The following is a 12,326-nucleotide window of genomic DNA, read 5'->3' as shown; positions in this document are numbered from 1 at the left end:
TGTGTGGCTGAACTTCTGCTGTAACCCCACAAACCCAGGTGTTGCACCGTTGTGCACACAATGAAACCAAGTCCAGGGGAAGTGATACACAGAACTGTAGCCTCCCGGATATCCAAACACTACTGCACTATGAGCACTACACACCCACACAGTGATGCCTGCACTTAATGCCATTAAAGTACGCTCAGTGAGAGGGCCACATGTGAGGTGATGGTTTAAGGAAGTAACAAAATACTTCTCCCATTCACCTCTGACAGGCTTCAAAGCTATACTTGATTCTCTGTGTGTTAAGAGGTTGACTTCTTTATTTGCCAATGATATGACCCGCATTGCAGATTTTAAAAGCTCATTGTAATTATTTGGTTTGTTTGAAAACCAGCCTGAGCAGAACCATCTCAGGGAAATCTATTAATAAATAAATATTGTATGTTATGTGTGTTTAGTGACACATTTTTGAGATGATATTAGTTTATTAGTTTGTTTTGAGTAGAAAGAACTACAGTAACACCTTGCAGATGTCTGTGTACTATGTACCTGTATCATTGCATTTCTTTATATTTCCCTATATATTTTTTCCTTCTTTTGTGGACCAGATTAATCAAAGAATGTAAAAAGTATTTATTAGGGGTCTTTTGTGAGACACTGTAACCGAGACAACATGACTTTGGGAGAGTTAGTAGACTCCAGTGCCAGACCAATTACTGTTGTATTGCACAGTTGCTACCAGCCAGTTTCTTTTGTATTTATTCTGGTAACATTTCCCAGTGGAGTGACTTTGTCCAGCTCACTATATTTTGTCCTAGTGGAGATAAAAATCCTTCAGGAATGCGTAGTCCGAATAGGAGGAGGGACTCCGTAATTTAGTCACCTGGCAACCACAAACTCAAGTGGCTATAAAACAGAGTTTTCAAGCATTCCTGCCTTCTTGCATTCTCAAAAGTGTTTTTATTTATTACAGCTGGAGGCTTGAAACTTGTTTTTTTTTCCATGTCTGAAAAGCACAGATAGTTCAGAGGTTTTGGCCAAAGACAATCATAAAATGACTGAAAGCCATCTGAGTTTGTACTAACACATCACACCTAAACCTCCATATGCTTAAAAGGAGTTCTGGCTGTTTTTTTTTAAGTGAGGTTGTATGAGGTACTTATTCATAACCAGTGTGTTAACTACAGTAGATGGGGGTCAGAATGGCAGCAGAGTGAAAGGGCCGTGCAGTACCCTAAGAAGCTAAGCAATATACGGTTGTGGACAGGGTCAGCAACAAAATGTATTTTAACCACCTAAAAAGAAAGGCCACTTAATGAATCAATATCAGTTTAATTGTACACTATATTCAGAATACTTTTACTACTTTACCTTGCCGTAAGACAGCCTTTTCCAGCTGTTATATAAGCAAACTGTTGCTCTTTCCATACCAACCAAGCTCCTTTGGCAAAGATAGTCATTTTACCTTGCAGAACACTGCAGTTGCCTCCATCAGTTAGTTTGCTTGTATTTCTGTTTGTGTGACTTCAGACTTTTAAAGGGTTATTTTGGTTTCAAGAACACAAACAAACTAACCGATTGTAGCAGCAGTTAACCAGCACCTCCAATGTTCTCTGAGGTAAAATTGCTGTTTTTGGAGGTTGGTTATTTTGGAGTGAGTGATATTTGACTTATATAATGGTGGTTTCCCATTGGAAGACACTGACTGACAGCAAGGTAAAGTGGTGAAAATAACTTCCAGTTACTGTAGACAATAAACTCATTGTAAATAAGTACCTCATATAACCCCACTTCAAAAATTCCGAACTTCCCCTTTAAGAGATATCAGAGCACTGTGGTAAGATTTGATATTTCTTTAGTCTCTCGAGTCATGAGGTGACCTCTGATCTTTACATGACAGGAGACATAGTTTTAGCATTTAAGTTGGCAAAACGAATGGTATAAAATTCTAAATCTGATCATTAGTTGGTCACATTCTGTTGTTGTTTTATGTAAATACCTAAAGATGTGTTTGTATGTCTTTAAAATTACCTCCCAATCTTTTCTTTTTGCACTAATGTAGTACAACAATATCCCCTGGACCTGATATGCTGCAAACTGAAAGCTTTCACTCTGCTGCGAAAGATTATAAACATTTGTTGGCTAAAGCAGGAAAGAAGGTGACCCAGCAAATTTCCCTCCCTTCCCAGTCCACATTGCACATGTGATTGTTGAAATTGGGAAGTACCTTTAAGTGCCACAGAGCTGTGTGGGATCATGTTTCAGTGGTTGTTTACAAACTCCAGCAAAAATTGAATGTTCATCCTCTTGCTCAAAGTGTTGCTGCTATTCGTCCTCAGTGGGATAGTATTTTCCCTTTGCTTTATCATCCACCTCCTTCAGCAGGTTTGAGAGCTGAAATGAAACTCATGTTTGTCAAATGTCCCTTTTCTGATATTCAATTTTTCCTTTCACCGATGCTGATTTGGATGTAATCTTTGTGTCTTGTTAGCTGGTATTTATATTTGGTTATTTGTGTAATTTGTTAGCTGATGATTTCAGGTTTTTCAAATAAATTTGTTTAGCAGAGTTGGTCTGTTTCATTGCTTTTATTTACTCAATACACTTAAAAAAAAAAAAAAAAAAAAAAAATCCCAACTAAATACATGTCACAAAACCAGAAATGAAAGTAAAAACAGGAACTGTGCTGAGCTATATGTGACACCAGAGATATCACTTCAGTTCTGTTTTGGGTGAAAGCCGGAGGAGAAGAAGCAGTTATCTGCATCTGCTTTGTCTGAGTTGCTTTTGCTTTCAATCCTTCAAAAAACAAAGTTGTTCTGGGATTAAACTCAGCATTTATGAGTTCTGCTGCTTTTGGACTTCACTAGGCGAGAAGCACTTGAAAGGAAAAATGACCTCTGTGTACGACAGACTTCAGGACAGTAATGTTTCAGGCAAACCGGTAGGACCATGCCACATAATCATCAAGTTATTTACTCTGTTTTGTGTGACATTTTTCTACATCTTGGACTTGTTTTTCTGCCAAACTCCACACTGTTATTGTCAGAGGTCGACCAGCTGTGTGACATTAGCTGTGGTTTTGGGCTGTCTGATTGTCCTGGGTATCCTGCTCGCCATCGCCGTGCTTCTAAGACCAAACCCCCCCAAAGACCATGAGACACTTCCACAGGGAGCTGGGAGCAATGTCTCTACGGACCAGTGCAGGTAATAATGCTCACTGTCTTTAAACACTGGTGTGGCTTTTAAACCACACAGGGGACAGACAGGCTGAAAAGATTTATCAGCTGTTATGCTATAATAAAACTGAGTGTGGCAAGTTAATACAGTAAGAGTCGAGAGTAAGAATGTTTGATGAATAATTGTGATGATTTAAGTCAACTGATTGATATATATATATATATATATATACATATATATATATATATATATATACATATATATATATATATATATATATATATATATATATATATATATATATATATATATATATATATATACATATTGTGTATTGTATATTTTTCAGGGAAGCACGATATGATTTTTTTCATCTGCTTCTCATGGTCAATATCAATAAAAAATAACCCTTTTGAATTTTTGTATTTTTTATTTATTTATTTATTTATTTTTAAGGTTAATATAAGCTGTGGTTAATTCAGATCTGAGGGTAAGAAAGCTTAAGATGTAGTGAGCAGAGATGGATGATTTCATATTTCACAGCTCTGATCAATCAAATCTAATAATTGATGTCACAATTGCAATGAAAACAAAGAACAGTCCTGAATCTTCAAATGTTTATTTTTTTTCTCGTGAAGCACATAAAAAAACTCTACAAATATACTTTGACTTTTATATAGAGAATTTTGTCATATAATACAAATTAAATACTTTGAGATAATCTGTCAAGCCAGACATTCAGTTTTAAAATTATATTGTTATTTATTGACTATAATTTCATTACTGGAATAATAAATGCTAATATAAATTTTCCATTATCAGCCCAAATATTTATTGTGCATCCCTGATATTTATATTTACATATTTTCCATGTTTTATTTACAATTTATTATTTTTCATGATTTCTAATTGTTTTACGTTTTTCTGTTTAATTCAGATTTTGTGGCAAAGCTTGTGTGATCCAACGGTCTTATGTTGTTTGTCTGTAACAAGCAGTGTTTCTGAAGAAGAGACATATTTGAAAATAAACACTACAGAAACTGTCAATAATTTACCAGGGCAGGCGGGTGGGCGGCACCATTTCTGGACGACGTTGATCTATGGTTTTCATGTTGCATGGTAGAGTTTTAATATGCATTTGTAGATCCAACAACAAACTGTGTTTACTGACAACAGTTGTCCAACATGTTCCAGAGGCCATGCAGTATATCCTTTACACAATCATGTGGGTTTTTTATGCAGTATTGCTCGAGGGGTCAAAGGTCATGAGCTTTCTATGTTGGTTTTCAGCCTCACCCCTTACCTGCAGGGATTTTTCTGGATTCTCTGAATCTTTTAATGATCTTCTGAATTGTGAAATCCCTAAATTCCTTGCAGTTTTGAGTAGAGAATTGTTGTTAAATCGTTGGACTGTTTTCCTGCATGGTTTTTCACAAAGTGATTAACCTTCCATGCTTGTCGAATGTTCCAAACAGGATTTTTTTTTGAGTACTCCACAACTTTCTCAGTATTTTGTTGCCCCTGTCCCAACCTTTTTGAAACATGTTGCAGGCATTAAATTCAGAATGACTGTATATTTACAAAAAAAAAAAAAGTCAGTCAGTCAGTTTATCAGTTTAAGCATTGAATATCTTGTCTTTGTAAGTGAAATTTGAAAGTGACATTACAAAACACACATCATGTATCTAAATCTGTTGACTTAACGACGGACGATTGTCTTGTTTCTCTCTCAGTATGGTCCTGGTGGAGAGCATCCCTCAGCATGTGAAATATAAAGACAACGTAACGTTTGGGGTGCCTCTGGAACAAGCCTGGAAAGATCTTCTCTCAACAGCAACGTACCAAGTGGATGTGGCCTCTTTCTATTGGACTTTAACTGGGGAAGACATCAATGTTAACTCTACCTCTGATATACCTGTGAGTTATCGACTAAAACAGAGAAGAATGTTGTTGTATTTGTGATAAAGGCCTTATAATGCTGTGAATCTGTCCTCCTTGGCAGGGGAAGGAAATCCTGAGAGAACTTGAAGAGTTACCTTCAAGGAACGTATCAGTCCGGGTGGTGACCAGTGTTCCCAGTGTTAGAACAAACTCCACAGATTTAAAGGTCTTAAAAGAGAAAGGTTTGGAAGTTTTCTTGTTGTCTATATTCACTGCAGTGTCTTTTTGATTTGCACTTCATTGTATGAGCTACTTTCCTTCATCTGGCCTCCTTCTGTCTGAAGGAGTTCAGGTGAGGGAGGTGAACTTTGGCCGCTTGACAAAGGGCGTCCTCCACAGCAAGTTCTGGATTGTTGACAGAAAACATGTCTTCATTGGAAGTGCAAACATGGACTGGAGGGCTCTCACACAGGTAAACAGCAAACATCTACAATTCCAGACGCTTTTATCTTTAACGGGACAGTTCATCTCGAAGTCAAAAATACCTCCAAAAATATCTCCAAAACTCAGCAACTCACACCAAAACAATCTAGACGGATAAACAGCACCACAAGTAAGTGATTTTTTGGTGAACTTTCCCTTTAAACACTGCCTGACACTTTCATTACTCACTTTTGCCTGTAGGTGAAGGAACTGGGCGTGGTTATCCACAACTGTTCCAGTGTGGCAGAGGACCTGCATAAGATTTTCCAGTCCTACTGGGTGATGGGACAGTCCAACAGCTCCCTGCCTCAGCCCTGGCCTGCACAGTATGACACCGCCATCAACAGAGAGCACCCCCTGCTGGTGAAAACTGATAACGTGTCCAGCAGAATTTACCTCTCAGTGAGTTTCTCTGGTTCCAATAATTTCAGTGAGGAAAACTTCAAAATGTCAAACGGTATCAGTGTTATTTTGTTGGTATCATTAGTCTATTTTTGCGTTTTTTTAATCCCAGGGCTCGCCACCATCATTCTGTCCCACATCAAGGACTCAGGACCTGGAGGCGATTGTCTCCATCATCTCAGAGGCCCAACACTACGTTGATGTGGCTGTCATGGAGTACTTCCCCACCACACGTTTTGAACATCCTCGGAAGTGAATCTGACCCACACAAAGTGTATATATATTTGTTTCCATCAAATAATTTGCCTGCTTTAGCTTTATTTCTTGCCTTTTTATTCTCTCATTGAACAGATATTGGCCATTTATTGATGAGGCCATCAGGATAGCTGCATTTGACAGGAGGGTGAAGATTCGCATGCTGATCAGCTGTGGACGGGACTCTGATCCAGGCATGCTGCCCTTCCTCCAGTCTCTAGCCTCATTGGACAGCCCTCATCAGGGAATCAGCATCCAAATAGTAAGATACAGACAGAATCATTATAGTTCTTTGTTTTTCTAAGTATTTCTGTCAGTATTTTGTAAATACACAATATTGTTTCAATTCCTTTTTTGTTTTGCTTTTTTCTAAAGACCAGTTTTTAAATTATATTTCAATTAATTAAAGAGTTTTTTCACACCAAGTTTGAGTTTTTTGTTTAGTTTTAGTTATAATACTATAATAACCTTGGTAAGACATGACATGAAATAAAAGTATCTTTTGTAAACACATCTTCACCGCTGAATTATCTTTTCTCTTTTTTTGTTTGCACATGATTCTCTTCTCAGAAACTGTACATCGTGCCTGTAGGAAACCAGACTGATATTCCATATAGCAGAGTCAACCACAATAAATACATGGTGACTGATAAAGTAGCCTACATTGGTGAGTACCAGATTATTTCCATACATTTATTATTGAGTTTGAACTCATTTTTATTCTTCTGCATTCATGTGTTGAGGAGTCACTTTTCTGCGGTTGAATCGGTTAATAATTGACCTGATAACACTGAGTTCCTCCTCAGGTACCTCCAACTGGTCAGGTGACTACTTTCTAACCACAGCTGGAGTGGGTCTGGTGATTTCCCAGCATGCTCCTCACTCTATATGGAAGACTGAGGCCCTGCAGGCCCAGCTCAGGGCAGTGTTTGACAGGGACTGGGACTCTGAGTTTGCTGTGCACCTCGCTGACCTAGGACACCGCACAGACTGTGCACTATCAAGATAACAGAAACTCCTTTATAAAAGTTACACTTCAATATATTTTGTTATCAAGGCCATATTCAGCCAATAGGTGTGATTTATTGTGTTGTTTTTATGTTATGCGTCAAAATCAGCAGTTTGGTTGATTTGTCTGTGCTATGAGTGCTAAAACAAAAGAACATAATATTTAAAGTAAGTGTGTGCTGAAAGTGATGATGAAGTGGACATTTTCATCAGTGACTTTGTAATGTAATGCACATGTACTTATTAATCAGTTATTGTCAAAGTATTTAGAAGATGTACTGGGTGTTTTTAGTGCTGATTTTAGTGTTGAATATATGATTGTTGAACTAACTGTATAATAATAAAATATGTATAAACATCCCTGAGTGCTGGTGCCCTTTGCTGTGGCTGACTGTGGGCTGGATTGTGAAATGCTACTGTGTGTGTGACTGTGGCTACTCTTTACAGCACCTTACATAATAACATAGACCGAGACAGCATGTAAAACCAGACGCTAATGCCAGGATTTTGACCAGCTTCTCCCATCACAAAGTTACTACAGATACTAATTTAAGTCCTTTCCAGTTAGCCAACGTGCACAATAGCAGCATCCTGACTCAGTTTGACCTGAATGGAGCAGAAACTTAATTAGTATTACTGATAACACCCGTGTTCACCGCTATTTCGTGTCAAAATAGCTGCTGTGAAAAAAATATTTTGTACAGGTGTCAGTTAACTGCACCTGTACCACCTCTGTGTCACAGTCTAGGTAGCCAAAGTCAGCCAGCATCACAGCTGCAGCTATAAGAATGACGTCTTCATAGACCCTCAGTTTTTGTAAGTTTTATCCAGAAACTCTGTTACATGTATTTTAAAATTGTCTTTATGAAGAATTCTTAACAGGTTACAACATTTACAACTGAGAAGATAATCTTTAATGTTAAGATCCCATTTAACCAAAATAAAAAAGTATATTGACACAAACTCCTTATCAAACGTTAAGAAAGCTGTTAAAATTGTTGACATGTTCTCATTTTTAATGCTGTAAATACATTCCCCTTGTTTAAGAAATATGGCTTATATAATGAAAGTAAGAATTTTGAAAAATCGTAAACATGGCAACGGCCAAATTTTTTTTTTCCTTAAATATTTCTTTTATTTAGCAAGAAAGATCCAAAAACATGAGAAATACAGTTAATAATAGCAAAGAGAACCAGAGGAAAAGGGGTAAATATGTATTTAAGTTAAAAAGAGGTTTGTAAGGCACAATAGATGATCAAAGTCCTGATGGCTTCTATCCAAATCATTTTCCCCATAATAAAGAATGACATATCTTTACTGTAAATTAATCTTAGTCCATCATAACAATGTCGAAAACATGTTCAACATCAATCCAGAAGATTTTAACATAAATGCATTCATAAAATAGATTTATTCAGTTTTATTTATTTTTTTCTGTGCCAGTATTATAGAATACACAGGATTCAGAAGAATAATTTCTAATTTTTTAGAAAGTGGTTTGTTGAGTAGATTCAATCATTATAAAAATACACTTCACTAACTTTATTGTTGACAAAATATTTGTTATAGTGAGGCCAAATAAATCTCATCTTGTAATATTCTCAAAGTAATTTATTGTGTTTGCTATGAGAAATTGCAGGACAATAAACAATGTGATATATATTTTTTTTTTAACCTTCATGTTGATGTTTCTATTTTTCAAACACTGATTGTTTACTGGACACGTGCAAAACAGTGCAGATACTGCATCAAATGCTGTGCTACGTCGTTTCCCTCTACAGTTCCAGCTGTATGACTGAGGGATCTTTGTGTGTCATTCCCCTCCCTGACGGCAGGGGGCGCTGTGATCACACCGCTGTCTCCACACTGAAGGCGCAAGGCGGGGCTCCGGCTTGTGTAGTACGTGTGCTTCACAGTGGTTAGCTGGTGGTCAGTAAGCTAACGCTACCACAGCTGAACTGAAATCACAATCATGGTGCTGCTCGAAAATGACTCGGTAAGAACAAAACTTCACATCGTGAATAACTGTATCTGTTGGCGTTATGTGTTATGAACTAGACATCGACAGTGTCTGCTTTATCCGGCTAACTGTTAGCTAAGCTAACAGCCTCAGCGTTTAACAAGCTTGTCGACAGACAGACTCATTAGCCTGTCTGCTAACGTTTCGTTCATGCTAATACTGGCTCTATGTTTTTGACAAATAATGTGACATAGTTACGTTAATTTACGCTCGAGCATTTTAGGAGCCTCAAAGCTTTAGGTTAGCTAGTAACATAAATCCCTGTAGAACGACTTCAGTATCTTTCCCACTGTTAAAGCTACAAATTCGTTCATGGAAACCATTACAGCTTGTAACCTAGCTGTAAATTAGCGCTTGAGTTAGTAACTACATCCTTGAAACAGAACTAACTAAGTTTATAGTAGTTAGAGCTAGCCTAAGCAACATGTTGTGTCTTAGTAGTTTAGTTTCTTGTTTCTAGTTTGAAATGCTTTACTGCAGGTTACCTGCTAGGTACCTCCTTGCTAGTTTATTGGGTAGTGTTAGACGTAGCAAACAGGCTGACATTAGCTGTTTATACAGTCTAATACTGTATTAGAGGCAGAAATTATTCTGACGTTTGAATGAGATCAGGTTCATTTGAGATTGAACACCATTAGGGCGATTATTGTCTCGATTAACAGATCAGTGGTTTGGTCCATAACATGGTGAAAAGTGTTCATCGCTGTTTTCCAAAGCCCGAGGTGACGTAATCAAATGTCTTATTATGACAAAAACCATCATACTATCATAGAGGACTAAGGAAATCAGAAGACGTGAAATCAGAGAATTTGGATTTTGTTGCAGCTCTAAACAACACCACATACGTCCAAAGTTACTTAAATGACAGGCTCTCAAGCGCCCCTCGACGACAGGTTTAGCACAGCTGAACATTATAACCGTCATGATTTTTTTTTCTCTCTCTATGATCTTGTGATCTTGTGTCAGTGTCTAGAAAGCTTAGTGCTGAGGTCAACCAGAGCCCCTAATGTAATTACTCATTTGGACAAGACTATTAAAACACAACTTAATATTTGCTTTTCAATGTTTTCCAGTTCCTCACAGAGCTCACACGGCTGTTCCAGAAGTGCAGAACATCTGGCAGTGTTGTCATCACGCTAAAGAAATGTAAGTAGGTCCCTCCTGTGTTTTGTCAATTATCACCCAACCAAAGTAGACTTTTTTTTTCACAGCAGCCATTTTAATGTGACATAGCAGGATAAACACGTTTTACCAATGACACTCATTAAGGGTCCATTCAAAGGTCAGACAGAGTCAGGATGTTGCTTTTGTGCTTGTTTGTTCACTGGAAAGGCTCAGCTACATTAAATGTTACATAACCTCAGTCAGTATCATTGATAACACCCATCTGTGTTTACCCTATTATTTCATATCAATATGGCTACAATAAAAAAAAGGTCTAGCTTATTGGGCAGTAAAACTGAGTTTCCTTTTTCTATAGCTAATCAGATATCTAGGGGCTATAATCAGTCCATTAGCATAAACTATCACATAAATGCTGAACTGAACTTTGAGCAACTTGCTGTAAAGAGTCAAAGTAGCATATCTTATTGATAATGCATTTTAAAACAGTATAATATCTATTAATTATAGCATCAAAAGTACCAAAGCTGTTTAAAAAAAAAAAAAGATCATGCTCAATGCTCATTTAAGACCTCAGTTCGGTCTTATTGTCCTACATAAAGTCACTTGCAGCAAAACTAGAGTTCAGTTGGTTCTTCATTAAAAATAAGAGAGAAAAATCAAAGCCTGTGTTTTTTTTTTTGTTTTTTTTTAAAGAATAGCCTCACTGTTGCATAACTTAGTCAGGCTGTGTAAGCTGTGTTTTTCTTCCTTCAGTGGAATGATGTTTTTAGTTGGTCAGGTTAAGCAAAGTGCATTCATACTGAAAGTTGCAGTGTCAGACATGGAAGAGTGGTATCAAGCCACCCCTACATCTAAGCAGCTGGAATGCGTTGTGTTTCTGCTTCTCAGATGACGGGAGGACCAAGCCAGTGCCCAGAAAGGGCCATTCAGAGTCATTTGAACCAGCAGACAACAAATGTCTCATCAGAGCGTCTGATGGCAAGAAGAAAATTAGCACAGTGGTGAGTTTACTATGTTTCTATTTTTTTGTGTTTGTGTTTTTATGTTTGATTTTAGTGATCTCTGATTTTTTTTTCCCTCGTTAATTTTTCTCTTAATGCTGAATTTTTGTTTCTTCCCATTACAGGTCAGCACCAAAGAAGTAATCAAGTTTCAGATGGTAGGTTCATCTAGTTTCAGTGTGAAATTATTAGTGAAACTATTACCACGAGTCACTATATGCAGATTTTCTTGATTTGAGTTCATAATAGTCTTTCTTTGATGAATGAGCTGTTAGAGCTTTTAATCATGAACCTAAACTCCTCTTTTCAGGCGTACTCTAACCTCCTTAGAGCTCACATGGATGGACTTAAGAAGAAAGATAAGAAAAGCAAAAGCAAGAAAACCAAAGCCACCCAATGAGCATCAGACTCTTTAACACAACCATGGGTACCTAAACTGGCCTGTACTATCCGAGGGAATGGGAAAAGCCTCCATTTGGTCTTAACTTCCCTTTCACCTGAGGCCTCAGAATCACTGTTCATCCTCCCGGTGACTGCTTTGATTATTATGCCATTGTTTGCATGGTAACGTCTCATCCCTGGCTGGTCAGTGCCATCGGTGATCTGGAACAGAAAAACCTGAGGAATTTCTCCCAACTCGTACAGGATGAAGCAAGTTTATTGAATCGCTACCATTTCTGCTTCGGAACCAGGTCATCAACAGCTGTGGCACCTCTGGAGCCCAATGATTATCTGCCTTTCACATTATTTAAACGTTAAGAGTCCCTATTTATGTTTATTTACGGCCAACCTGTGAGCTGTGCTGCCATGTTTCAATTCGACTGTCTTGAGAAGAGTGTCCAATATTCCAGTCATTGGGGTTTTTTTTTTATTACGAAAAATCATTGAAACTACTGGAAGTTATTTTGAAATACAGAGATCAGCATTGATGTATTTTTAACCAATTTTACTGTATTAAACTTTTTCTTTGGGTTAATTTACTTTAT

General features: G+C 37.5%; 2 protein-coding genes across 2 annotated transcripts; both read left to right on the top strand.

The window, feature by feature from the left end:
- The first annotated feature begins 2,832 nt into the window (after window positions 1–2,832).
- On the top strand, window positions 2,833–7,523 carry pld4 (phospholipase D family member 4). The gene is made up of 10 exons (XM_084743305.1): window positions 2,833–2,929; window positions 3,035–3,192; window positions 4,899–5,082; window positions 5,168–5,288; window positions 5,391–5,518; window positions 5,731–5,931; window positions 6,044–6,183; window positions 6,283–6,448; window positions 6,757–6,853; window positions 6,993–7,523. The coding sequence occupies exons 1-10, from the start codon at window positions 2,879–2,881 to the stop codon at window positions 7,193–7,195; spliced, it is 1,449 nt and encodes a 482-aa protein (XP_084599431.1). The 5' UTR covers window positions 2,833–2,878; the 3' UTR covers window positions 7,196–7,523.
- Window positions 7,524–9,033: 1,510 nt separating this feature from the next.
- Window positions 9,034–12,320, top strand: srp14 (signal recognition particle 14). The gene is made up of 5 exons (XM_084742693.1): window positions 9,034–9,190; window positions 10,288–10,360; window positions 11,228–11,340; window positions 11,466–11,498; window positions 11,651–12,320. Exons 1-5 carry the CDS (start codon window positions 9,167–9,169, stop codon window positions 11,738–11,740), a joined length of 333 nt encoding a protein of 110 aa, XP_084598819.1. The 5' UTR covers window positions 9,034–9,166; the 3' UTR covers window positions 11,741–12,320.
- Window positions 12,321–12,326: the final 6 nt, after the last annotated feature.

This window comes from Lutjanus erythropterus, chromosome 18, assembly GCF_056507025.1.
Source record: "Lutjanus erythropterus isolate fLutEry1 chromosome 18, fLutEry1.hap2, whole genome shotgun sequence".
In the NCBI taxonomy this organism is placed as follows: Eukaryota; Metazoa; Chordata; class Actinopteri; order Lutjaniformes; family Lutjanidae; genus Lutjanus; species Lutjanus erythropterus.
The sequence above is the reverse complement of the archived record's forward strand: the minus strand, read 5'-3'. Positions and strand labels throughout refer to the sequence as shown.